The sequence below is a fragment of the Protomyctophum parallelum genome, assembly GCF_964188405.1.
Source record: "Protomyctophum parallelum genome assembly, chromosome: 22".
NCBI lineage: Eukaryota > Metazoa > Chordata > Actinopteri > Myctophiformes > Myctophidae > Protomyctophum > Protomyctophum parallelum.
Window position 1 is genome coordinate 30934539 of NC_139714.1, and position 27863 is coordinate 30962401.

The 27863-nt window shown below is 43.1% G+C and overlaps 1 protein-coding gene across 2 annotated transcripts in view; it reads right to left on the reverse strand.

The window, feature by feature from the left end:
• Positions 1–1847: 1847 nt before the first annotated feature.
• pphln1 (periphilin 1) overlaps positions 1848–27863 on the reverse strand; it is a 50069-nt gene continuing 24053 nt past the window's right edge. For both annotated transcript variants that reach the window (XM_083757819.1, XM_083757818.1), the window contains 3 exons: positions 24722–24777; positions 13549–13686; positions 1848–2516 (listed from right to left, as the gene is read on the reverse strand). In XM_083757819.1, the coding sequence (XP_083613945.1) occupies positions 2322–2516; positions 13549–13686; positions 24722–24777 (389 nt within the window). In that variant the 3' untranslated portion in view covers positions 1848–2321. The remainder of the gene's footprint in view (positions 2517–13548; positions 13687–24721; positions 24778–27863) is intronic.

Below are 27863 nucleotides of genomic sequence, written 5' to 3' on the forward strand. Positions count from 1 at the left end.
GTCTCAGCCAGGCCGAAGGCATGGGGAGAGAGTATGAAACCAGCTGGGTATATGTCAATGGTACTGTTTTTTTACCCTATCTGCACAGGACAGTTTACCTCTATATTATAATTGTGTTTTCAGGCAGACAAAACTTAGACATTACAGCAATGATTAGTCTAAACATCAGACAAATCAATACAAATTATCTTCATAGTCATGTGATCAAGATGGATCCGTCAGATTTTTTATATTCTATGCTACTGTAAGACATTGTTTATTGGCTATTAACTACTTCTATGATCACTCAATACCAAACAATGCACGCCCACAACAAACATTCCCGACCTGGTGGAGCACTTTTTCTAGTGTCCAAATCTCTCCACCAAAATCAGCCTATCTCCAAGCACACCAAGTGTTGTGTTGCGATGCATTGAGCTTGTAGATCAAATTTCATTCAATGTCAGCCCCCGAAAAGGGCACCAAGGTAACTAAATGGTAACCTGACGCTGCCAGATGGGGGCGGTATTGGGTAACCATGTTCCCAAACACAGCACTCATCTGGGATCTCTCAGGCAGTTGAGCTGACAAAAATCCGTTCCGTACCGGACCAATCAGCGTGAGCTAAGGGCGGGACATGGGCGAAACCGGATGTGAAGCTATATAGACACGTCAATATGATTGGTTGTGTTTGCACGCCCACACGGTGATAGACAGACGGTCCCATCCAATCATCTACCAAGTATCTTGAAAAAAAGGAACAGCCCCGTCATCGAATTTGCTTCCGCGATCCCAGATCCCAATAAGCTGTGAAACAAATTTGTGTAGCAAGCTTCTTGGGTCTGGCAGCGTCAGGTTAACTAAATGGGCCCACTGGTTGAGAAAACAAATGTATAAGCTATGTAAGATATACATTTTATAAAGAGTTAGAAGTTAATAAAAACATATTTCTTTATTGTTTCTTCAAGAACAAAGAAAAAACTGAAATACAGCTTTGCACCAAAGTATGTTATTTTCCAACAGCAATATTTTTTTTAAACAACTTTTCAAGTCATACGACTGACAAACAAAACAAAAAAAAATCAAATTTACATTCCTGTACATTTGTAGAACAAAGAAGACTCCATCTCATTTCTGGATTCACTGGTGCCATGGATGGACGAATGCGATCACACTGGCCATATTCACACATCCACGAGTATGACATAAATAACAAAGTACAAATGTGTGAATATGGTCAGTCCTCAATCACTGAGTTTCACCATATTAACCCATTCTGACCGGGCACCCATTTTGGTGTTGGCATCATGTTATGCTTTAGCTATTGAAAAATAGCAGATCTACAAGCTCATATCGCGCCACCGAGTGGCGCGATACGAGCTTGTAGGTCTGCTATTTTTTAATTATCGAAGGAACGACTGACATCTTTAGAATTTTTAGAAACAGCCGGATAGCGGCACATCGGAACATCTCCAGCCCGCTACGTTTTTACTGCCTTTCTATATTTTGCAAGATGCTTCTACTTTCCGATTGCCCTATGCATCGCTATGCCAATGGTGTAAAGACATGAAAGCCAAAAAGAAGCCAACAATGTGTTGCACAAAGGCCAGCTTTTAGCTTGTAGGGCTGGGTGTGACGGGGCAGTCGTAGACAGAGAGCAATATGGTATCATTTATCATTTGATTTCAGTCTGGCTTAACCCATTCAGGCGAAATTAAAAAAAAATGTTTTCTAAATCATGACAATTTTCAGAAAGATTTGAGGCACATTTTAACGATTTTTCAAAAATAGCAGACCTACAAGCTCGTAGCGCGCCACTCGGTGGCGCGCTATGAGCTTGTAGGTCTGCTATTTTTCAATAGCTAAATTATAACAATGTTTAAAACACCAACAAAATAGGTGATACCGGTCCTACAATTTGAAAACTATCTAAACTGAAATATGAGTGTTATTAGATGTGTGAAATATAGGCCCATATAGGCGCATCATGAAGTTTGAACGAAAGCTAAGACTAAGGACATCATGAAGACAACGCCTTGTAGTGATAAGATGCAATAAAAAAAGAAAGTTGTGTTGAAAACTAACACTGTTTACCTCAAAAGATTGTCAATCCATACTGAGGTGTTAGGCTTCTGTGCTGTAGACAATAAAATGCCTGGTTCATCTCTAAACCTACAAAAAACCTCCAGTCCAGGCTTTCATTGTGTGCGCAGCAATCCATCAGTCTTTTGCTGGCAGGGTTTCCTTGCCAAATCGATCAAACCGGCCACACCGTGGAGATGGATGGTTGATCCTCTACGGACTGGACGTCGACAAGGGAGTGAAGTGTGTGTCAAGGGGCTTCAGACGTTGGGCTCTGGCTTCCGCACCGCGTCGTCCAGCTCACTGATGAAATGTTTGAGGTCCTCCAGGCAGCGCTCTCGGATCTCCCCGAGATTCTCCCTCAGAGGCACCTGCAGCTGCTTCTCCAGCGCGGGGTCTTTGGCCACCAGCATCTTCACGACCATGCCGAAGGTCTCGCAGTCCTGACGGTACACCTGGCACACCATGGGGGAGGGGGGGGGGATGTTGTCGTTAGGAATATCTGGCTGACTATGTTGATGACAGATTTAAACTGCCCTACGAAGCCAAAGTGCAGTAACTACGTTTTTGGACACAGCGACTTATTTGTGTTTCCCAAAGTAGTGGAGGAGCATAGGGATATTTCACGCTAATTCATCTAAAAGCGCCACATTTGTAGCCCAGTGCATCCTCAAATGATTTGGGGTCGCCACAGTGGCCAAATCCATATGGCCACCATTAAAGGGCCACTTCACCCCTTTTGCAACCAGATTTATGTGGGTAATGTGTTTTTTAGATATTTTAGTATTTCCAAGTGTCCATGGACTACATGATGTCATGGACACTGGGCTCACTTAATTCCTGGACTACATGTCCTGGGCTACATCTGTGCAAAACGTGGTGCTTTTAGACAAATTAGCGCAAAATCACCCTTATCTCTCCCTATGCTCCTCCACTAAAAGTCAAATTAGCCCGTGTGATTTTGGGGGATAAACAATTACCTCAAGAACAGATAAGACAACTAGTGTAATATCACTTACGTATATGCCGATATCTCATTTGGCTGACCAGTTGAAACCCTTTTAAACCCAGTTTTCAGTAATATGTTTTTAAACCCGTTTTTCAGTAATATTTTTGTCCGTAGTTACTGCACTTTGGCTTTGTAGGGCGGGCAGTATAGCCGAAGCCTGTTGGCTATGACTGGTGAATGTAGACCACCTGTCAACTTTACATGAACATGGTAAAAACAACAGTTTGAATGGCACTTTTAAAATGGGATATACGTTTAGGAAAAAAACAAGATTGGGGTCTAATAATGGTGTGGCTTCCCTTTTCAACTCTTGACACATATTGACGATTCGCCCCAAATGTGGAGGGATGGCGGGATAGTGGATCTGAGATTATGAATTAATTCATCCATTCTGAACGGGAACCCATTTTGGTGTCAAATATTTACACATAGAAAATCTGTTCATGAGATTAGCTGTGGATGGAAGGGCACGCACAAGCCGGCCTGACCTCTACGGTGTGAAAGCGAGCTGGCCGTTTGTAGATTTCAAAGTGCCAATAGTCCAAGGTCATAATGTAGCCGAGAAGGGGTTCTGAAGACTGAGGTGAAACCACACTTCCTTCCTGCTTTAGCTGACATTTAGGTGCAAACACCCTGCTATCAGCAGTCACTCTGGTGTTAAGATGCACCACTCTGTGCCAACCAGATAAACACACAAAAAAATGGCTCGTCATTGGCCAGGCTGACCCAAGAACCAATAAAAAACATTTTTTACTGGGGGCATTTAACGTTTGTGACAGGTGTTGGGAGGCACAATGAGAGAGAGAGAGGTGTTGGAATCTAGTAGAGGAGGTGTTATTTCACACCCAGCCTCATAAAACAGTGGAGTCCATAGGCTGACGCAAACAATGCAGTTGAAATTTTGCCTGTTGACTGTAGGCTTTGCAGAAAACTATTTTTAAACTTTTTCAATTAAACAAGTAATTTGTTATATAATCTATCCATATACATCTATACATCTTTAAAACACATCTCTGTAAAATGGCATTGGTACTGGAAATGAATTTATTTGTGTATTTTACAGTTACTAAATAGTTTATTTGTTCCAAAATATCCTCTGGTGCTAGGGCCCTGAAGCATTACTTTTTGAGTGGTACGTTCCATATGGACACATTATTTTTTTGGGGGGGGGGTTGACTGAAAAACAAGACTTAGTACAACAACAATTATTATATCTCTCAATGTTGTAGTTTTGAATGAACAGATATAAGTCGAGATTAAACAAATTCTGATCTGAACACTTATTCAACAACTTTTAACTCCCGTTTTTGATTGACTGTCTTTTACCTGCAGCTACAAAACATGCACGGACAAGAGAACGTACCGCAGGGGCAAAGCGCAAAAACACAACGCTCAAATGATATTTACATTTCGTCTCTTTTTGTTTTTCTTACAGTAGCCATTTGTGTAGTGTAATTAAAAACACATGTAGCCAGTAGCCCCCCCCCCCGGGGGTCACGCTCAGGACGTGTTCCCTTCCCACACTCATTTCTCAATAACGTACTTCTCACTCCGGAACGCACTTTCCCACGTGGATTTTAAAAACTATTATTAGCATTAATAGAAGTAGGCGAGTAATTTAATATGCTCTCAATATGAATCACTTCAAAAACGCCATGTATCCGTTTGGGAGGAAGGAATTTATTACCTGGAGCTCCACATTCAATATAGGAGGATTCAGACTATCATTATGAGTTACTTTCCAAAAAAGGAAAAAATTAAAAGGGGGGGAAAAAGCACCATAATTTGTTGGGATTTAGAGATATTAATCACTTTGAAGGAACAGGTATTACTTTTGCCAGATGGTGGATCTAATCTTTGAATGAATGCATGCATAAATAAACTCCCTTCAGACCATTTTAGTGTAAGAGAATTATTAGTAGGATATTACGGCACTTTAGGGAACTTGATGATTCCAGGTGCAGTTCAAGGAAGAGGGAGAAAAACACTAATAGTTTAGCGGTGTGTGCACTATAAAAATAAATACATAAAATAATCAGAATGCGCTTGGTGGGCATTACGATTAGCGTAGTAACCGTCTTACATCTTTAACCAAGTGAGTTATTACTTCACTCCCCCTGGCCTGAACATAAACAACTGTGTTCGTATGAAGTACAGACGCTCGACAAAGCCAGATGCAATACGGTGGATTCGATCTCTGCAGTTGGTTTTCTCCATAAAGCAAGGGAAAATAATAAGTGAGTCACGAGTGAGTGGCTATTTTTAAGCTCGACGCGTTGCATCATGACATGGCTTAATGTGAACTCTTGTCAACTCCAGTCGGGACAGACTCACTTACAGGCCTCTGGGACACACGCCAAATACTCCACGACACAACTCATCTTTCTTCTCTCCTTTTCTCTCTCTCCACCCCGGTGTCTCTAGCCTGCTTTGACATTACCTTTCACTCTTTTTGGCTGCATGGTTTTTCTTCCCTCATGCCCCATTTCCCTTGCTCCAGTCTCTCTCCAACTCCTCTCACTCGATCCCTCACCCAACCAGATATGTTGCAATATAGCTTTCTCTCAGTCTCTTTCCCACATTATCTATTCCTTTCTATGCAGCCACCATTTCGGTCATAGACTCATCCTAAGGCAAAACTACTGCTCATTAAGTCAGTATATTTCTTTCTCACTCTCTATGCCTGTTAGGTCTTTCCTCACACTCTTTTCTCCCTCTACTCCCTCCACAGCTCTCCGTCACAGAGTGCTAAGTAATGTAATGCCTCCATCTCCTCTTTCCCCATGGCCCACAACGACATCTGTGTGTGTCAGAATCTCTTACTGATGGCGAGTTTGCCGTTTGCACACAGTTACTCTCTCTCTCTCATATGTTTCCTCAATGTCTCCCCCTTTACCACACTCCTGACTTCTGTGCATCTCCTTCATATCTCTTCACAGTTCACACCACCCATGACCACAGCATAATTACTGTGGCTATACTACAAAGACTGAGTATCTCCTCCCAGTGGTCAGTTGGCTCACTCTCTCTCCCCGCCTACTAAATCACACATCAAATCTTGGACAGGGGCATACAAAAATTGCAAATAGAAGATCGAGCTTTAAATGGTTCATTAATCGTAATAGAGGCAAAATTTGAAATAATCTGGATATTGTTTTAGCCCATTTAGGCCTGAGATCAGATTCTAAAAATGTCTTCTACATCCTGACAGTTTTCTGAAAAAGCTATGTTTCTATGTCAGTCGTTCTTCGATTTTTCAAAAATAGCAGCCCTACAAGCTCATAACATAATGCCAAACACCAAAAGGAGTTCCCGCCCAAAATGGGGTAAAAATCATGTTCAGGTCAAATTTAGCTTAACAACATTCCATTTATCATCTTTTTGATGAATGTTCTTTAGAAGCTGCCCATCGATGACAGTTCATTTACTCAACTCTTCAGAGGAAGTATCCAATCACAGCCGCTCACAACAATCGCCCGCTGAATGCGGGGAAAGTCAGTCCTCTGTGATAACAATGTGCCGAAACTGTACTTCCTGTATTCAAACGCACTTCCTGAAACCCCTCCCCTGTTATCCAATCAGGAAGGAAAGGACCTGTTCTTGAACCTGGGTGGTAGGGCATGACGTAGCTTAGGTCTGCTGATGATCCAGCCTTACATCAAGCATAAACCTGTGGACATTTCACTACTTTCACATGAGTCTTCATTAATTCAATTAAGCTTTCTTTAACACATTTTGGGGCGGGAACCCCTTTTGGCGTTAGCATTATGTTGTGCTTTAGCTATTGAAAAATAGCAGATCTACAAGCTTGTAGCGCGCCACCGAGTGGCGCGCTACGAGCTTGTAGGTCTGCTATTTTAGAAAAATCGTGAAAATATTTCTTTCAGAAAACTGGAGGATTTAGAAGATTTTCTTTTTTTAATTTCGAGGTCCGGCCTAAATGGGTTAAATGAAATATACAATTATTAGTTAATTAATGAAAATCTGAATGTAGCCTGTGTGGACGGTACGCGAAGGACAATGAGAAGAAAGGGGGTGAATAAAAGTAGAGCAACTCTAAGATGTCAGATCTGACATCTCACCCAGCTCCACCTAACCACATTTCGGGCATATTTTCAAAAATAGCAAAGATAGCAGATAGATTGACTATTTTCACAATTTGTCATTCGACAAAATCATTTATATAGGGCTTAAGTGGTTATAATGAGAGTATACGGGGGACATCTGTTTTCTCAGGAACTCGGTTGATGATAGACCGCTGATGGATGATGTCACAGGAGTCAAGACTCATGAACTTTCTAGTGGCCGCCTGCTACAGCGATCACAGACGGCCCGTTGGCTGGCTCACTTAGCTGCATCGTCTCTGACAAACACGTAGTGCCCCGACTATAACAACCACAATATTTATACTGTTTCACGAGTGCAATGAAATCCGATTTGTATCGCATAACCGCGACACTGTAATGAATAGTACCTACTACCTAATCCCCCATCTTGTGCCTCTGGTTACTTGTCGCTCACTACAAGCGGTCAGAATGTGCCCACAGCCAGAGTCAACTCTGTCAGTGAGAAACGGAGCTCAGGTTGAATTACAACGGGCCAGGTTCACTTAGCTATACAAACACACAGCGAAAAACACTCACACAGCGCTGCATACTCTGGCTACGGTGCTGCGTATTCTGTTGGCTAGCAGATGATGGAAAGTACACATTAGTGAAATGTGGCACAGGGAAAGACAGCTGGCTCTGATGTATAGGAGATATGGAGCGTAAGGCTCCACAAGCCTGTGTCCGTGTAGGCTTTGTAGTTTGTAGAAGATATTGCTGAGCTTCAATGTGTGACCTACGTCGATGGGTATATGGTTAATGTTTAGGAGGGCTGCGTAGTAGATTTTGAGAACTGGAGGTAAATGACTACTTCTCCCATTTTCAACCTATGTTCATATAATTGGTCCTTACTAATGCTAATATGATACCATTTCTGTCTACTTTGTGTTTCAGAAAAGGGCTGCGGGCAGTTCATAAACCTGTCTACCAGTGACATCATCGATGAGGAATCCAAGCTAATAGAAACGTCAGGCTTTGTGTTGCTGGAAAGTTAGCGTTCTATAAAGGAAGCCATTGTTGTCACGGTTTAATCTAAATCTAAATTAAACTAGAAAAAGTGCCCCCTCGGGGCACAGGTCTCCACCAGGATTGATATTTGAGATTTTATATTAATCTTAACCCATTCTGAACGGGCACCCATTTTGGTGTCGGCATCATGTTATGCTTTAGCTATTGAAAAATAGCAGATCTACAAGCTCATAGCGCGCCACCGAGTGGCGCGCTACGAGCTTGTAGGTCTGCTATTTTTGAAAAATCGAAGAGTGACTGACATTTTTAGAATCTGATCTCAGGTCAGAATGGGTTCATCAGACCAGTGTGTGTCTAGTGGAAAACTCGTATGAATCTGATCTCAGGTCAGAATGGGTTAATATAAAAAAAAGTGTGTTTCACATAAATGGGCCTCCTGGTGGCGCGAAAAGGCAGAGTTGAAAAATGCAGGCCAGATGTTTTTCCTTGGGCTGTAGGGAGTGTGCACACGTTTTGGGCTGTAGGGAGTGTGCACACGTTTTGGGCTGTAGGGAGTGTGCACACGTTTTGTGCATATGCAGATCGGTGCATGTAAAGATGTGACGTGGCCTGTTATAGCGCCACCATGAGGCCGATTTGAAAAATGTCAAGTGGCATTGCTTCCTCAGGTGCAGTTTCACTGCACTCGGGCCCTGCGTTCATGATTTGCAACATTATGTACTAACTAAATGGATAAAATGTGTACGAGTAATCTACAGAAATGTGTTTTGCCAAATTCAGTCTCATGGTGGCGCTATAACAGGCCGTTGTGGGATATTTGGGGCAGAGGTTCGTCATTGGCATCCAGGGAGTGTGTGTGCACAGTTTGGCATGGATGGGGCCAGCGGTGCCGGAGATTAGCTGGTAACGGACGGACGGACGGACACCCACACACACACACGGACGGACGGACAGAGTGCAAAACATACTCTCCCCCCATGCCTTCGGCCTGGTGGAGACAAACATACTCTCTCTCTCTCTGGTGGAGAAAATGTAATAATAATTTTTGGAGAATATATATATATATACTTCATTGAGCCCAGAGAAAATGAGACAAGGTTTGGTTCTTTACCTGTCACATAGGCCCTGTTCAGACTGGCAGCCCAAATCTGATTTTGCCATCAAGATTGGAATCAGATTGGTTTTATGCAGTCTGAACAAGGCTATGGAATGTGACACAAATCTGGTTCACTAAAATCAGTTCAAATCATGTTTTGTTTTTTTTATTTTCTGTTCAGACTGCATAAAAACAATGTGACTCCAATCTGGATAGACCACAAATCAGATTTGAGCTGCCAGTCTAAACGGGACCGAAGTAATATGTGCCATGCAAATCCAGCTGGGAAACAAACACCAATCAGGACATTTCCCCAGATTGGCAGTATTAGTGTAGTTCCTGAACGTCTTAAGTACTCAAATGTATTCACCATATGTATTAGATACTTCTTAGCCTGAGCCTAAAAAAAGACAGAGGAAGAGAGAAAATGCTTTCTGCACATTCTACAGGATGGCTTATAAAATGACAGTGGAACAAAGAAAGGATAGACAGACAAAAGAGATGAGGAGACAGCTCGCTACAGTACGGCAGGGTTGTACAGTACAGTTAAGGCAGAGACAGACAGGGAGATGACTACAAGGCAAAAAAGGGAGAGCGACTGGGGGAGAGAGAGAGACGGGCTAGTAAACAGGCCAAAAGCTGCAGTGTCAGCAGGTTGCCATAATAGACACGGGGAGGGCTCTGTGGCGCAGCTCTATGTGAGGGCCCCTATGAGTGTGCTCCAGGGCAGAGCTGGCTCAGATTTTATGACCCCAGTTAAGCAGCGGGTAGGGCCCAGTGATGCAGGCATGGCCTTCATTAGATCACTGAGCAGAGCAGAGTAAACCAAAAGGGCCTCGAGGTGGTTTCATCATTGCTAACACACAACCCCCCCCCCCCCCCCCCCACCGGTTTTACTGGACAGGCAAACCGGTGCTTTGCTAGGGCTTTCATTCTCAAATTGAAAAGGCGTGTTGAGGATTTGTGTGTGTTGGTGCATTGTGTGTTCTTGTTCCCCGGTACAGTGTGTGGGTGTATTTATGGTGCCGTGTTCGATGTGGTACATTATGACAATAGTCTATTGTACCGCATGTCTTGCGCTGTCCCCCCCCCACCCCCCTACTGCTTATTACAACCATCATCACTTTAAAGGGACACTTCACCCTTTTTGCAAAAAAATATATGTTAATGACGTTTAGAAGCTTTAGAACACTTTCCTGGAGATCTTTATGTGTGTAATATGTGGTTTTAGATATTTTAGATTGTAGCAGTGAGCCTGTTGTCTCTGATGTCATGGACACTGGGCTCACTTCCTTCCTGGACTACATGTTGTCTCAGTAAGACAGCTCTCCCCCTATCCACAAGGAGGAGCAGTGCACCAAAGAATTATGGGAATTGTAGTCCAGGAAGGTAGTGAGACCAGTGTCCATGACATCAGAGACAACAGGCTCACTGCTACAATCTAAAATAACTAAAACCACATATTACACACATAAAGACCCCCAGGAAAGTGATCTAAAGCTTCTAAACGTCATTAACATATATTTTTTTGCAAAAAGGGTGAAGTGTCCCTTTAAGTCCCCGCACATTCCATGCATGGAATAAAGATTCCCCAATATGTGAATCCAAGTATTCGCACAAGGGGTATGTGCGCGTGCGTGCATGTGTGTGTGTACCAGATTGCATGAGTTTGCGTGTGATATTTACTAAATATAATTATACATGTGTTGTTATATATGTGTTGTGTATGGTATGTGCCTGTGCGTGTGTGTGTGTACTGTAGCCATAAGTAGTGGGTAAGACCTGGGGCAGGGTTGTGGTGGGTAAGCTATGCAGGTTATTAACCCATTCTGAACGGGCACCCATTTTGGTGTCGGCATCATGTTATGCTTTAGCTATTGAAAAATAGCAGATCTACAAGCTCATATCGCGCCACCGAGTGGCGCGATATGAGCTTGTAGGTCTGCTATTTTTGAAAAATCGAAGAGCGACTGACATTTCTAGAATCTGATCTCAGGTCAGAATGGGTTCATCAGACCAGTGTGTGTCCAGTGGAAACCTTGTATATGAATCTGATCTCAGGTCAGAATGTGTTAAACTGGCATAGGGACATAATGGGCGGTTACAGAAAAGCCAGTCAGGGAGGGGGAAAATTAACACCAGGCACCAGCAGTGCGCTAGTGAACGTAGCCTGTGGCTGCTAAGACTTACTACACTACAGGATGGGAAACGAGGGTTTATGTCCACAGCCCACACTGCTAGGCCAATGCATGCAATTCTCTAAAGTAAACTAAAGCATCCATTATTTTAACAGCTAGAATGGCCTTTAATCCATTCTGACCTGAGATCAGATTCATACGAGGTTTCCGCCGGACACACACTGGTCTGATGAACCCATTCTGACCTGAGATCAGATTCTAGAAAAAATCAGTCGTTCTTCGATTTTTCAAAAATAGCAGATCTACAAGCTCGTAGCGCGCCACTCGGTGGCGCGCTATGAGCTTGTAGATCTGCTATTTTTCAATAGCTAAAGCATGACATGATGCTAACACCAAAATGGGTGCCCGCCCAAAATGGGTTAAGATACAATGAGGAGATGAGAGAAGGATGTTCTAATTAGGGCTGGGCAATTAGCTGAAAATATATCAAAACCAATATTTAGAAAGAACAGACTTAATCTGGGTGCAGTACTTAGTTCAGACTAGTCATAGGTCAGACAAACGACAACCTAACTCAGACCCTAACCGAACCATAAACGCAAAGCACGGGAGCAGCTCCGTCGGAATTACGTGCGGTCCCCACTTAAATCTTGCTCATGTACTGTATGTAGGTTCATCGATTCATTGAGACGCAAGTTCATTAGTCTGACTCATCAACCCTGTATTCTACTTCACACCCGTGTGAAGTGAGAGGCGCTCTTATCATCATACGTCATCATATCATCTCATTCTGGCCAATCATTAGTCTTTTAATGTGTGCGTTTACCCCCCAAAAATGGCCATTCATTATCAATGGCATTTAATGTTTGTGTTAGGACAAAGTTTGTGTTTACACTGTGGCGATCCATTTGGAGCCACCATCATTTCTAAAAGCAACCTTGAACCTGTCAGTTAAACTAAACACACGCACGCCCATACACACACACACACACACACACACACACACACACACCCCTCTCGATTGTCTCAACCACTAAGAACCACTCTCGCACTCGCGGCAAGCAACGCACGGAGCGCCGTTACGTTTTTAGGAATGGAGGCGCAGTGAGTAGGAAGAGAGGAGAGTTGTGCTGTAGTTACTGTAGCTCCAGTGGATTCTGGATTATTTTCTTCTGAACTGCATCCCTTGCTCTACTTTTTTTCAATATAAGAAAACTTAACTTGAAATACTGTGTCTATTTATTATTGTTGTGATTTCCTACTGTGCATTTAAGGGTTGGTTTATTGACAAATTTAGACAGGTTTATTGTTTTCTGCTTCTACATTTGTAAGGGTTCATGTGAGGGTACATGCACCGTTTGTAGGGTTTGATTATTTTTATTAAATACTATATTATTGTCAGGCCCCGCCCTGACTAGCACCACCCCAGCAACAAAACTGAAAAAAATGTACCATTCAAAACTGCTACAACACAAACTAAAAGCTGGACGCGCCTCAACAAAAATAGAAAAGCTCACAATGCTTCGCAACACATTGTGGGTTTGTTGATGTAGATCTGACATTGTCAAAAGATAATCATGATTGATTTGAAGTCATATCCTACAAGCCCTACTCCCAATTATGTCTGCTTACCTTGCAAAGTGGCTCCGTAGAGGAGAAAAGCGATGCAGTCACAGTTCTCTTGCTTTAGATCTGTGCCATTTAAAATCCATTCTGAACGGGAACCCGTTTTGGTGTTAGCATCATGTCGTGCTTTACCTATTGAAAAATAGCAGATCTACAAGCTCATATCGCGCCACCGAGTGGCGCGATATGAGCTTGTAGGTCTGCTATTTTTTTTTAAATCGAAGAGCGACTGACATTTTTAGAATCTGATCTCAGGTCAGAATGGGTTAATCAGACCAGTGTGTGTCCAGTGGAAACCTCGTATGAATCTGATCTCAGGTCAGAATGGGTTAAAAAACCTAGTGGGCTGGTGAAATGATAACAGTCGGGGACATCTTTGGGACGTATCCGTTGCTAGCTTATGGACAGGAGAGTTAGATTCCTGTCCTGGTAGGGTGTAAGCACTAAGCAGGCGTTTCTGTTGGTTAGCAAAAAAACACCTAAAAGAAATGTAAAATGGATCAATTATTGGCTAATCGTGGATAAGATGGATTGAAAAAGCACCTTCTCAATCTCCTGGGCCTTGGCTGTGATGGCCTTGGCCCGTCGCTCCTGGAAGTCATCTGGAGACTTGTGGCTCTCCTCTGGGACTGGAGGGGCAAGCGGCTCTTCTTTCTCACTTTCCAAGGGATGGATCTCCTCCTGAGGGGAGAGAAAAGTACATAACGTGTTTTATTGTGTAAGAAAGAGAAGAGTGAAAGCAGAGAAACGAGAGAGGGAAGAGGAGAAGACTTACAGCCCTGAAGTGCTCTTAACACAAGTTTTGCTAATGATGTCTATACACGTCTTTTATATCAAAACCATGGGGTCCTAAGGACGTGTATAGGCGTCCTTTGGTCTTTTTACTTTATCCCATTCTGACCTGAGATCAGATTCATACGAGGTTTCCGCCGGACACACACTGGTCTGATGAACCCATTCTGACCTGAGATCAGATTCTAAAAAATGTCAGTCGTTCTTCGATTTTTCAAAAATAGCAGACCTACAAGCTCGTATCGCGCCACTCGGTGGCGCGATATGAGCTTGTAGATCTGCTATTTTTCAATAGCTAAAGCATAACATGATGCCGACACCAAAATGGGTGCACGGTCAGAATGGGTTAAATAAAAAATTACTCCTTGTTGATTCTCGGATGCGCACTGCCGTTCACTTCCTTGTTTGTGGCTCTAAAATAATGGCTCGTATCTCCTAATCTAGGGAACTCTCCATGGTTTTGACCAAATGGGTTCTGGTCTTCTGTTCGGTCTTACATTTCTGACTTCAGCATGCCTCTCGTTTGGAATATTAACGCTTCTGGTACATTAGCGTGACCAGCACATGGTAAGAATGGAAGGCTTTTCAGAGTAAAATCAGCCATATCTGCTGTACTTTATAGCGCCTATATTATTTTGAAATATGCAGCCGCGCATCCATTGTGTTAAAAGGCTTTAGCAAAGAATTGAACAGTGCACTAAAAAAGGGGCGAGGTAATGAATAACTATAACTTCTTATCCAAATCACAAAGAGCTCTGGGAGTTCCAGACCCACAGGAACGCACCCAGGGTGCCGGCCCGATTCGGGCGAGCCGCCCCCAGCCACCCACCCACACATAGTAGCTTATTTTAACCCATTCTGACCTGAGATCAGATTCATACGAGGTTTCCACTGGACACACACTGGTCTGATTAACCCATTGTGACCTGAGATCAGATTCTAAAAATGTCAGACGTTCTTGTCGATAAAAAAAAATAGCAGACCTACAAGCTTGTAGGTCTGTTATTTTTCAATAGATAAAGCATAACATGATGCTAACACCAAAATGGGTTCCCCTTCAGAAGGGGTTAACGCCAAAATTACAGATAACGATGACCGATAATCGTGCATCTGCAATTGTAAGCTTGAAGATCGGCTATTCTCGCCATTTTCGGAAATTCTTGCCTATAATGAGATGCCTAAAATAGGGACGCCAGGTTGAAAGTGGTTAACTTCTCTTCTTCCCCTGCGTAATACGCTAAACCCCGCTATTTGTTTTATAGTGTGTTTAATTCACAATTCTTTTATAATTAAAAATAAATAGCGTATTTGTCGCGGACCTATTGGCGAGGCCGTCGCGTTATGACGACGACGAAACTGGAAATCGACCCGTGCACTAAGGCTGCAAGGGCTTCTGGGAAAATGAGTTCAATGCAAGTGAACGGTGGTTTTGACTGGGCTCTGCGAGCCCCTACTGCTTGTTCTTTCGCAACCACGACGGGGGATAATTTTTCGGTTCAACAACAAGCCATTGAACTATTTTCAGGGGGAATTTCATGGATCAAAAGGCACAAATACTTCGGCATATGCTCCAAAGGTAATTAACACATTTTGAGCGGGAACCCCTTTTGGTGTTAGAATTTAGCTATTGAAAAATAGCAGATCTACAAGCTATGAGCTTGTAGGTCTGCTATTTTTTTTTTTATCGTGAAAATATTTATTTCAGAAAACTGAAAGGATTTAGAAGATTATTTTTTTAATTTTGAGGTCAGGCCTAAATGGGTTAAAGAATCCCGGCAGCCTGGGTATATGTCATCGTTTAATATAAAGCCCTCAAAGTGTTAAAGGTTGTCCGTTGCCCCCGTTAACGTTGGACAACCCCTGGGCCACTGGTTGGGAAACCCTGCTCCAGTGTCCTGGAGTAATGAACAGCAGAATGCTGAATGCGGGGGGGTGGGGCGCGGGTGAAATGAGGCCAACTTGTGGATGACCGAACACAACTTCTCCTTCCAGCTTCCTGATGAGTCTATTAGGGGCTTCAGTGTCCCGGGAGTAGGACTAAGTCAACCGTGACCAACTCCGCTCATACAATGTGGAGGAAACGGACCACGTCACTAAGTTAGGGACCACAGGGAGATGGAGAGGGGGGGGGGGGGGCCTGAAATAAAAACGCAAACTTAGGCGGCGTCATCCAATCATTTCTGCTTCCATCCCCCTCCGCCAGAGGCGATCCTTGGGAGACGCAGCCTTTGTGTACGACGTACAGAAGATCTGGATGGTGGAGTCCTTTGTTTTACTTTGGCTTATCTGGAATGCAAATATCTGTGTGTGTGATACTTTAACCTCCTCAGCTCAATGGACTCTGGCTACATAGGCTTAAAAGGATGTCCCGCTCTATAAACACATACAGAACAGTATACACTTGGAAAGATGTATTTTGTTCCGCACTAGGCTAAAAAAGGTGAACTGATGCCAATCCTAAGCTATTGGAAATCAGATCTCTATTCAAATGGAAAGTTGGATTCCAAGGCCCAAATGCACTGTACCCCTGCCATACTGGCAACACATGGTCATTATTTCCACTACATTTTGGTGCACAGTTTAGCTGGCTAACAAAGAACAACTACAAGCGGTGCCGGTAAAGGATTCAAACATATCCAGAACTGGCCCCACTTTCAAACTGAATGACAGAATAGAAAGAATGTGTTGCCACTTTTCAGTGTTTGACTGGTAAACCGGATATATTGAAGCGTTACCGTTAACACATTGATTGCTAACTTTTGAAATTCTACTCAGGATTGCTTCTGCTAAGCGATTAACATTGGACTTTTTAACTTTTTAGGGGCCCACAGCGAGGGGCCTCTTATAGCACATCGCACATTGCATAAATCAAAAGGAAGCCAAACTAGTCCACTTCAATTAAAAAAAAAATATATGATTCTACCATCTTCCATTCTGGAGATATTGACCTTTTTCTAAAACCTGCTTTTCACTGCACGCTGCTCTTTTGAAAAAACAGCAGAGATATGGAAGGTTGAAGTTGACAGACATTGACAGACAGATATAAAAATGAACACAAATAATATCATATACATACTACACACTGAATGAAAGCCCTGAATGTCTACTTTTAGGAGGAAAACAAATACACATGGTCCCATGTATAGTTTGTCAGTAATTGGCTGTTGAATGCAGCTTGCGCCCACCAGAGAGGATTTCAGAAAATGCATGGACCTGAAGAACCATTATTCACAAAATAAGGCCTATAGCGACATGTACATACTATATACCGTATGAAACAGAAGACTCTCTGCTTTCATAAGAAAAATACTTCTACTGTAATAATAATACAAATCACACCCCTGTGAAGTGAGCAGTGCAATGTTGCACAACATTGCACTGCTCACTTCACATGGGTGTGATTTTTATTATTATTACAGTAGAAGTATTTTTCTTATGAAAGCAGAGAGTCTTCTGTTTCATACGGTATATAGTATGTACATGTCGCTATAGGCCTTATTTTGTGAATAATGGTTCTTCAGGTCCATGCATTTTCTGAAATCCTCAGAGTATTTTAGACAAGACAAGGAACTGACAACTAAATATTCACAAAATAAGGCCTATACATACTATATACCGTATGAAACAGAAGACTCTCTGCTTTCATAAGAAAAATACTTCTACTGTAATAATAATGAAAATCACACCCCTGTGAAGTGAGCAGTGCAATGTTGCACTGCTCACTTCACAACATTGCACTGCTCACTTCACATGGGTGTGATTTTTATTATTATTACAGTATTAGTTTTTTTCTTATGAAAGCAGAGAGTCTTCTGTTTCATACGGTATATAGTATGTACATGTCGCTATATGCCTTATTTTGTGAATAATAGTTCTATAGGTCCATGCTTTCTCTAATCAGACCAGTGTGTGTCCAGTGGAAACCTCGTATGAATCTGATCTCAGGTCAGAATGGGCTAAAGTTCTCTCTGAAAAAGAGAATTTTATAAATGAAATGGATTCAATAGTCTAGTATTGACAAACAGTATATGGGATATGTGTATTTTATTTGTTTTCCTCCTAAAATTAGACATTTAGGGCTTTCATTCAGTGTGTAGTATGTATATGATAATTTATTTATGTTTATATCTGCCTGTCATGATAACGTCATGATGATGATGATTCTATGCACATATGTGATCATTGTCTCAGTAAACAAAATCAACAGATCGTTTGATAGCATAACAGTGACTTGAGAGGTTGACATGTCTGGACATGAACCACAGGAGCGACTCAACTCGCAGTGGGGGGGGGGTTCCACGACATGTCTGGACATGAACCACAGGAGCGATAAGCGTAGCCAGGCTGGCTGTGATTTCGACAAAATGACAGACAACACGATGGCTTCCGCAGCTTAGGATTGTATTAGTTATCCATTACAAACGGGTCGATTACGTCCCAGACGCCTTATCACTGCAATTGGCTGGCGAAGGCGCTATGGCGATTATGGTGATCAACTGCCGAGAATCTTTTTTCCGAGAATGAGAGTAGCATTGCAAACTGCAAAACGATCGATCGCAACTCGCAGTGTGGGGGGGGTTCCACGGTGTGATATCTGCTAGCCTAGTATACTGCTTCTTTGTCCAAACATGGCTGACGCGACGGCGAAAAAAAGACAGTTGGTCAGATGTATACTGCTTCTCCTATGGCGGTCCTTCGAGAATACGTCATTCGTTTCGCGTATACCTGTGCGTGAAATGGCGATCGACCGTTGGAGATTATTCTTGGTTTATATACGGGTTTATATTTCCGAGAATGAGGCGGCAGACCGGTGAGTTGTCGTTGGAAAGAATTAGAGAGGGCTGTGTCGAGTGGATCTGTGTGAATGAGTGGGGGGGGGGGAAGAAACTGTAATGCGATGGAGAGATGCCTCGGGAGAAACCATGTAGAAACAGGAGGGGAAGGGTAATCGAGTGTATTCACAAATTTCACACACACTAGAAAATGGGTAGCTCCATTTTAGATCCCCTGATCTGCGTTGGTCTATGCCGTGTGCAGGACGGCGATGCCGCCTCCCCAGTACGTCGTAATGGATACGGCATGCCTGGAATGTGGTTAGACCAGGCCTCTTTTCAGGAGGTGGGGGGCTTTAAACTCCCGGATCTCACAGCGGATCTTTCTGGAGGTGATCAGTGTTACATTATGTGTTGTCCGGGCGTCAGAGAAGTTGATGTACAGTATACAGTAAAAACACCAATAAAACGCTTTAGAGCGTGATGCGCAGACGGCGCTCGAGATTAATAAAACGCTTTAGAGCGTTTTGCGCAATCGATGAGTTAAGTATAGAAAGGCCAGTGCCGTTTGGTGTGTTAGTATTAGTAATAAGATAAACCACACTGGGACTAAACCACCACCCAGCCCAGCTCCTCTGTCTGTCTCTAATGTGCACATTTGGCAGGCAGGCAGCAGCCGGGCACCATTATAGAGTTGGCTTTATGCGGGGCACAACCTCGTCCTTTCATCTTGGCCAAGGTTATGGGTTTGCACCCCGAGAGAGAGCAGGGTACGACGACACTGCACCGCCAACTTGATCAAACGGCAGCAATTTGTGTGTGTGTGTGTTTATGTACAGTATGTAGGTTCGGTGGACCCACTAAAAAATCACTTTCATCACAGCGGTTGATAGGGGGGAAGGGGGGGGGTGGGGTGGGGACGTTGGAAAGTGAGGAAGAAGCTGTGTGTGTGTGTGCGTGCGCGAGAGAGAGATCTCTGGTGTAGAGAGTAATGTGGTTGGATTCATCAACCATCAGTGTGTCCCCTGCTTTGCTTAACCCGTTCTGACCTGAGATCAGATTCATATGAGGTGTCCACTGGACACACACTGGTCTGATTAACCCATTCTGACCTGAGATCAGATTCTAAAAATGTCAGTCGTTCTTCGATTATTCAAAAATAGCAGACCTACAAGCTCGTATCGCGCCACTCGGTGGCGCGATATGAGCTTGTAGATCTGCTATTTTTAAATAGCTAAAGCATAACATGATGCTGACACCAAAATGGGTGCCCGTTCAGAATGGGCTAAGAGGATGATCCGCAGAGTATACAACAAACATTTACAAACACAGGCAGAATTAGAAGCATAGCGACTTTTAAGTCACTACCAAGACGTCGCCGGGAGGATCTAAGGGGATGCTAATGATATGATAAAAGCAGGCTTCTGCTTGGAAGTGAAAACAGATGAATAACCCCCTCCTCCCCCCTCCCTCACAACTACATTCAGATCAGACCTAGAAAGCAAACAAGTAAACTTATTCCTACCTCTCTCTTGTGTCTGTTGTTCAACCACTACTGCTGAAATCATCACAATGTGCTATGTATATACCATCATGCACTAAATGAGAGATCCAGTCAGTGCAATTTATTATTGTTTTATGCATGTTATAAAGCTGCTATCGGTAACTTTGATGTCCTACCCGGGATTCAAAAACCGGGTCCCCCTGCATTTTAGACCAGATTTCTATGAGATGCTGCGCTTATGCACTTCACAGTCAAACCAGTAGTTGTCCTAAGTGACACCAGTGTCAAATAAGTTCCAGATTTAACCCATTTTTGGTCGGGAACCCCTTTTGGTGTTTTAAACATTGTTATAATTTAGCTATTGAAAAATAGCAGATCTACAAGCTCATAGCGCGCCACCGAGTGGCGCGCTATGACCTTGTAGGTCTGCTATTTTTGAAAAAATCGTGAAAATATTTATTTCAGAAAACTGGGAGAATTTAGAAGATTCTTTTTTTAATTTTGAGGTCAGGCCTAAATGGGTTAAGTAAGGGATTAGTTTCCATTGCGTGGCATTCAGCACCAATGCCCACCAAGAATAAGAATGAAGAATGAAGAGACTTCCAAGTTGTCTCTGGTAAACAAGCTCTACTATTTGCCGTGACGCTGACGACATGAAATGAGAACAGCCCTGCTCACTCTTCCAGAGTAAAGAAGGAGAACGGTTGTTCAGCCCCAATGACCCGCGCTGCACACACATCCCCCCCCCCCCCCCAACGTGGTCCGCAGGGAGCTCCCTTTAGCTCAGGAGGCTTAAGATCCTGCGATAAAGTTATGAGTCGAGCTAATGAGTTGTTAGCCCCTTCTCACACACTGGGTGGCCCTCGTCAGACACAGTATCCCTAGCCACAGGCGAGCCCAGGGGCGACTGACTGGTCTGTTTACACTGCTCTGCTACCCACATGCAGAGGGCTACTGCTGCTGCTACACCTTTTGTCATTTGAAAGTCCTGCCACATATATCATACAATAAATTATAACTTTTTTTTTTTTTAATTTAACGTCAATTTCTTAACCGTCTTGGTTGGCGTTTAGTAAAACATGATGACATGACAAATTCGGCGAGGCGACGACTTTCTACCAGATTTTCACGATACACTGTCAAGGTCAGGTATATCTTCTTAAAGGACAACTTTAGTTTTTTTCAACCAAGGTTCATGTTTTAGGTTGTTATTAGAGAAAGTAAAAGATGAGTGTTAATTGTTTTTCATTTGCTGCTTTCTTTCGTTTTAGGTATTTTTATAGGGGGGCAAGGGCATTCGAACATGGGGCTAAATATGTATTTCTTTACAGAATTCGATAGCGATTTATTTTTGTATTATTTACTATAGTCCTGTCCTACTACACCCCAAGAAATTACATCTGGCCACAAAAGATCACAGGATCTACTGAATGTGAAGGAGGCCTACTGTGGGGGAAGCCACACTTTGTGTCATAGGTTCAATATGTCAGTTTGACACATTCAGAAGATCCTGTGATCTTTTGTGGCCAGATGTAATTTCTTGGGGTCTAGTAGGTCTATTGTAAATAATACAATTTTAAATCGCTATAAAATTTTGTAAAGAAATACATATTTAGCCCCATGTTCGAATGCCCCCGCCCCCCTGTCAAAAACAGCGAAAATCCCTAAAACAAAAGAAAGAAGCAAATGAAAAAATAAATACACTCACCTTTTACTTTACTCTAATAACAACCTAAAACATGAACCTTGGTTGAAAAAAACTAAAGTTGTCCTTTAAGTAAGCTGTTGAATGGATCTATGACCACAGTATACAGAAGAGAAATATGTCCATATTTTTCCCCATGTTTTGGAGGCATTAAACTTTGAAATACATTTTCTACATCTGTTTCAAACATTTCACACTTATGTAGTAAACCTGCAGACAGACCTGTGACGTTTGTATTCAGCACATGCTGTCGAATCTAGATCTGTGTGTTTACAATAAATTATTGGGGGAAAAAATGCATTTTTTTACACTTTTGCACTGCAAAAATTACTTACGGGAGCTCGCTCCTGGGTGTGTAAGTCGAGCCTCAGCCTCCCCTTTGCCCCCCCCCCCCCCATTACTGCCTGCTAGTGATTGAAGTCTGCTTACACTTCAGGTAAACAAGGCTCGGCGCTGCTGCCTTTCATGCTACGCGCGAGGGCCACTTTAGAAGCCATTAACACACTTCGGCGGGACTAAGCACGCAGACATGTATGAGAGAGGGAGGAATTTAAGGACTTCCAGATGCATTCTGACATACAGCGACAGAGATCGAGTACATGCTTACACCTCAGGATATAGACTGTGGAATAGACATTAGCATTGTGGAGCTGAGTCGGCTAAACTGCCTGGCACTTGGAAGGAACTTGGGTTTCAATTGATACGAGGCGAGCGAGCGGCCCTTTACTCTGTAGCTGGACATTTGACACGCTTTAACAGGTAGGGGCCTTTGGTAAGAGGATATCATCTGAGCTCCCGCTGTAGAGCTTTGTGCGCCAGTCAGAGGAGGAATTTCATGGAGGCCATGAAGGCCATGGCTGCCGTGCCCCCTCAGTTTGCCTTGTTGTGCCATTATTATATAGTAATACAGTATCATACGCAGTGGCGTGCAAAGACATTTAGAGGGGCAGGTGCTCAAGTGGAAAAAAAAGGGCACCTTGTGCAGCGCATTTTGGGGTGGGAACCCATTTTGGTGCTTTATAGCTATTGAAAAATAGCAGATCTACAAGCTCATAGCGCGCCACCGAGTGGCGCGCTACGAGCTTGTAGGTCTGCTATTTTTCTTTAATCGAAGAACCACTGACTTAGAAACACATAGCTTTAGATTATGTGGGGGCCTAAATAATATAGTAGAAGCGTTTTTTTTATCAAGATTTGATCAATGTCACCATGGTCCACACACTACAACAGGGTTCCCCAATTAATTTTCCTCAAGGGCCATATTTTGACTAGCGTACCAGGCTGGGGGCCGAGTCTGCACGCGCGAGGTCGAGGTCTTGCCCTGAAAATGATTTTTTTTTTCTTTTTGTTTTAAGAGCAAAATTGCCAAAAGGGCAGGGGGTGCTCTAGCACCCCCTAGTGTCTATCTGTGCACGCCACTGATCATACTGCACTGTGGCCACAGTGGCCTTGTTGCCCCTCCCGCACTGCCCCAGAGCAGTGTGAATTTTCGTCTATGATAAAAAAAAATGTTGGACTAACTTTTTTCCCCTGACGAAATTAAAACAAAATAAAAACTAAGCTATGATGTCTAAAACTATGACAAAATATATTGACAAGTATATGAATTATTAAAAGAAAAACTAGACTAAAATGTTAGGGGGGGGGGGGGGGGGACTAGTGGAGAAGAGACAATGTAGTGCAGTTGTCAGTCTCCAAAAATAGAACCTACAAGCTCACGTGTCGCAGCGTGACATCATGTTGTGAACTTCTAGATCTGTTATTTTCGGCACACAGCCGTCTATAAATCAGACATTTCAATGCCATCACAGCCGGCCAAGGTACATTTTAGTCGACTAAATAAACTGTAGATTTAGCCGACTAAAGGTTTAGGTTTTGGACACCATCGTCATTTTGTTCAGATTATGAATTCTAAACCCATCTCCAATGCGGTCCACTAGTGACACTGATCAGTTCCAGAGTGAGCATGTATGAACGTTTGACTTGGCTTTATTAAATTTTTTTCACAAACAGTTACACTAAAAAATAAAATTATCCTGAACTATCCTTTCATTATTTCGGCGGACTTATCCACTTGGATCCCAACATCCATATTCTGGGGGGGAACTCGGTGTAGACTAGAGCGAAAAAGTGGCTCAAGTAAGTAAGTAAGTATACAGAGCAAACTGAGGTCCAGTTTACTAAGTCTATAGGGTTTAATAGGTTTAAATTATTGTTTTACTTGATGGCCTTGCTGCCCTGGCATTTGACCCTCAGAAGATTTACATAATTAAAGGCCAAGTGGCCTTGCCCCTAAAATAATTACATTCCTGGCCTGGCACCATGTGTGTGTAGCATGGCCCTTGTGAGTATTCATATGGTTGAGTGAAGTAACATTTCTCTACGTTGAATTTCCTCCCTGATGCCAGTTTAATTCTGAAATTATATTGTTATATTAAATTGTATTGTATTAACAGGCTTCGGGAAATGAAGAAATTGAAGAGACACGCGACATTTAACCTGTCTGGTTAAAATGCCACATCTTTCTGTAAATAAAAACTTTTGGGGAGGAGTATTAAAACATTAACCCTGGACCGATTCAACATTTTCCAAAATTGTGACGCATTGTGAACATGTACTGTAGTCTGTAGATCGGCTATAAAATAGGGCTTTCAATGAAACCGGCAATCCATTGTGATTAAGCCCATTCTGACCGGGCACCCATTTTGGTGTTAGCATCATGTTATGCTTTAGCTATTTAAAAATAGCAGATCTACAAGCTCGTATCGCGCCACCGAGTGGCGCGATACAAGCTTGTAGGTCTGCTATTTTCTGAAAAATCGAAGAACGACTGACATTTTTTTTTAATCTGATCTCAGGTCAGAATGGGTTCATCAGACACAGTGTGTGTCCGGTGGAAACCTCGTATATGAATCTGATCTCAGGTCAGAATGTACGGCTCACCTTGTTTGACGTTGTGCTCTGAGGCGAGCCGTCCCGCGACAGCCCTGGAACCTTATCTGGGGAGAACAGAGAAGACATAACGAGACATAATCAATAATCAATAATTGAGACAATGACTGAGGTGTAGAAAAGGGGGGGGTGTGGGGGAAATGGGAGTAAACACATCAAGCTGGAAGGCTAGAAAAATAAAGGAAGAATACCTGGAGGGAATACACCCAGAACACCACACCACCACCACCACCATCATTAATATGTCAGAAAGATGTGTGTGATGTGTGAGAGGCTGGTTAGTGACTTGGGTGAAAGTGAGTGTGTGTTTATCTAGTGTGTGATTACACATCTCCTGCACCAGTGAACATCTGGAGCAATCTCGAAAACAGGTGGTCAGCTATTATGTGCCACGGTCCAAATGATAACCCTCGAGTTGCTGTCCAAACAACTGCTAAAAATGCCTGTAAATTCCGCACTCATCCACCGAACCAACGACTCTCTCTCCCTCCAACAATGTCCCTGATTTCTGGCTTATCTTCATTTCTGCTCCCTTACTTGGCACTCGCTTACTGTGCTTCTTTTGCCATTTGCTCGACTAGCTAGTAGCCTTTTCCTCATGTGACCTGTCACAGGTCAAAACCCTCAAGTACCGATCGCGGCTCCGTTTCTTAATCCACCGTGTCCGTGACGGTAGGGGAATTCTTTGTGGCCTGGTTCTGACAAACAACGACAAAGAGAAAATCGGTGTAAGTCTCAAGTGTGGAAAAGTGTGCCTGCAGGAATATCCATCAGACACTTTATCCCCCTCCACTCTTCTCCAAACACACGACCGGGTGGCATCTTTATGAGGCTTGACAAAGTGGCAGACAGAGGGAGGGGGCCGAGGGGTCGGAGGGCAAGGTGCTGGGTGCATTAGAAATGCTTTTCGCGCCGTCTCTCGGGTTACCTCGTCCGGGGTAAGGGGTTAGGGACACAGCACGTGTGGGGGGGAAAAAATCCACCCACTCCATTTACAATTAAATGGAAATTATTAAATTGAAAGCCTTAATTTGTTAAAGATACAATTCCTCTGTATGCCGTCTTTCTTCTACCGTCGACGGAACTATAGGTAACGCGAGAATATTTCCAAACGGAGGCAAATACTATGCCGAAATACATCAAAGCAACACTGGCACAATACCTTAAGCCCCCAGTAAGCTAAGGCTGCTAGAGGAAGTCTACTGGCATTTGGCTGGTGTTAATTCTATGCCTGGATGCACCCAAAGCAGTGCTTACCAGGCATCTCGCTCTGAGCAAAACAAAATCTACTCATACCCTGGAGAGAAAACAAACCACAGGAGTCCAACTGTGTAAATCACAACAACAGGGTCTCACTGATCCTACACCACAACCCCCTCATTCACCTGATGCGCTGTCTAAGCTACGTTAGCCTCAGGAAACAGCACATCTAATGCTGTCGGGCTCCAACCTTGAAAAGAGGCCGAGATCCATTCCCAAACAGTAAAAACCGCGGCCAGTAATCTGACATCCAATTACTGGAGCGTTACGAGGAGGAGTCTCGCCGAGCACGTCAATGCGCTACAAAACACCGCGCCAACAGTGTAGATAGAACAAACACATGCACACAAATACATCGCAGCGCCATTGTTGTGGTTTCCAAGTTTATCTTTAAAGTGGAAGATCTTCCAGACAAGCTGCATAAACAACGGCATTCTGGTGTTTGTATAAATCAAATATTTGCATTTTATTCCAGCGAGGCTTGTTCTAAACTTCAGCATCCAATTTCGTCTCTTCCCCTTCCCCAGAATGTCTTGGAATGTTTCTCTCGGGCACTGAAAAAACAAATCATGGTCAAACATGTAGCAGCGATTCATCCCAGTTCATCCCAGATCACAATGTTCCAAAAAACACCAATAATTTCACTGCCGTTTTAGTACAGAGTGAACACATTGCAGTAGAACGAAGTGACGTGTTGAGATGGAAATGTATATGAAATCATTGTGGAGGTTATGTTGAGATCAAGAACACGGCCTGATAACTACTAAGGGAGTGAATGGCGAGGTACCATAGAATGTGCTCTTACAGTCTGAGTAAATCAGTGCCATTTAGAGTATTACACTTTTCCAGGAGTCAGAATATGCATAGATTCCTAGTCAAACATTACAAACTACCAGGGCCTGGGTTGAACCCCCCCCCGTCCATCCCGGCCACAGGTTATTGGAGCAAGCATGTCAAAATGTGGCAGCCACTGTCACTGTTTAAACCAGCCAACTTTACTTACAAAAATGATTAAAGGGACACTTCACCCTTTTTGCTAAAAAATATATGTTAATGACATTTAGGAGCTTTAGAACACTTTCCTGGGGTCTTTATGTGTGTAATATGTGGTTTTAGATATTTTAGATTGTATCAGTGAGCCCAGTGTCTCTGATGTCATGGACACTGGGATCACTTACTTCCCCCTATTCAGTATTTAAGTCCGACGTCATTTTGTAGTGCTACGTTACGTCCGGGTCCAAGTGGCACCAGCTCCCGTCCGCATCCCATTGTAAATAGAATATCTAAACGCGTGAATCTTTTTAAATTGACGTTATTTTTCAGAAAGGAAGCCATAGAGGGTTAAAATGGGTCTTAATGCTTCCAACTCGAGTAGAATTATTAATGTTGTCCATGACAACAAAAATATATGATGTGGAGACAATAAAGACTATTATTATCATTATTATTGAAGGTGGCAACAGTCCATTTGCTCGGTAAAATATTTCGGGGATATTTACAATGTGTGCAGGCTTGAGTATGTTGAATCTAGTTTGCATTAATGAGGATTTAGTTGACACAATCAAATAAAATGGCGATAGTATTCCATGTGGGGCAGACGGCCTGTCACAGCCAGATTTTGGAGAGCAGCGCAGCTTTGTTGTTGCGAGGAAAGCGGTAAAATGAGACTTTCGTGGTTGTTTTCGTCTCAGATTTAGTCCGACGGAGCGTCACAGTATAACTCCATGGGGACACAAAAGCGACACAAAAGTAGGACCCGGAAGTATCTCAGGAGGGGGCGCTCACGTCACAGCTAAAATACTGAATACACAAGGAGGAGCAGTGCACCAAAGTATTTTGGGAATTGTAGTCCAGGAAGGAAGTGAGACCAGTG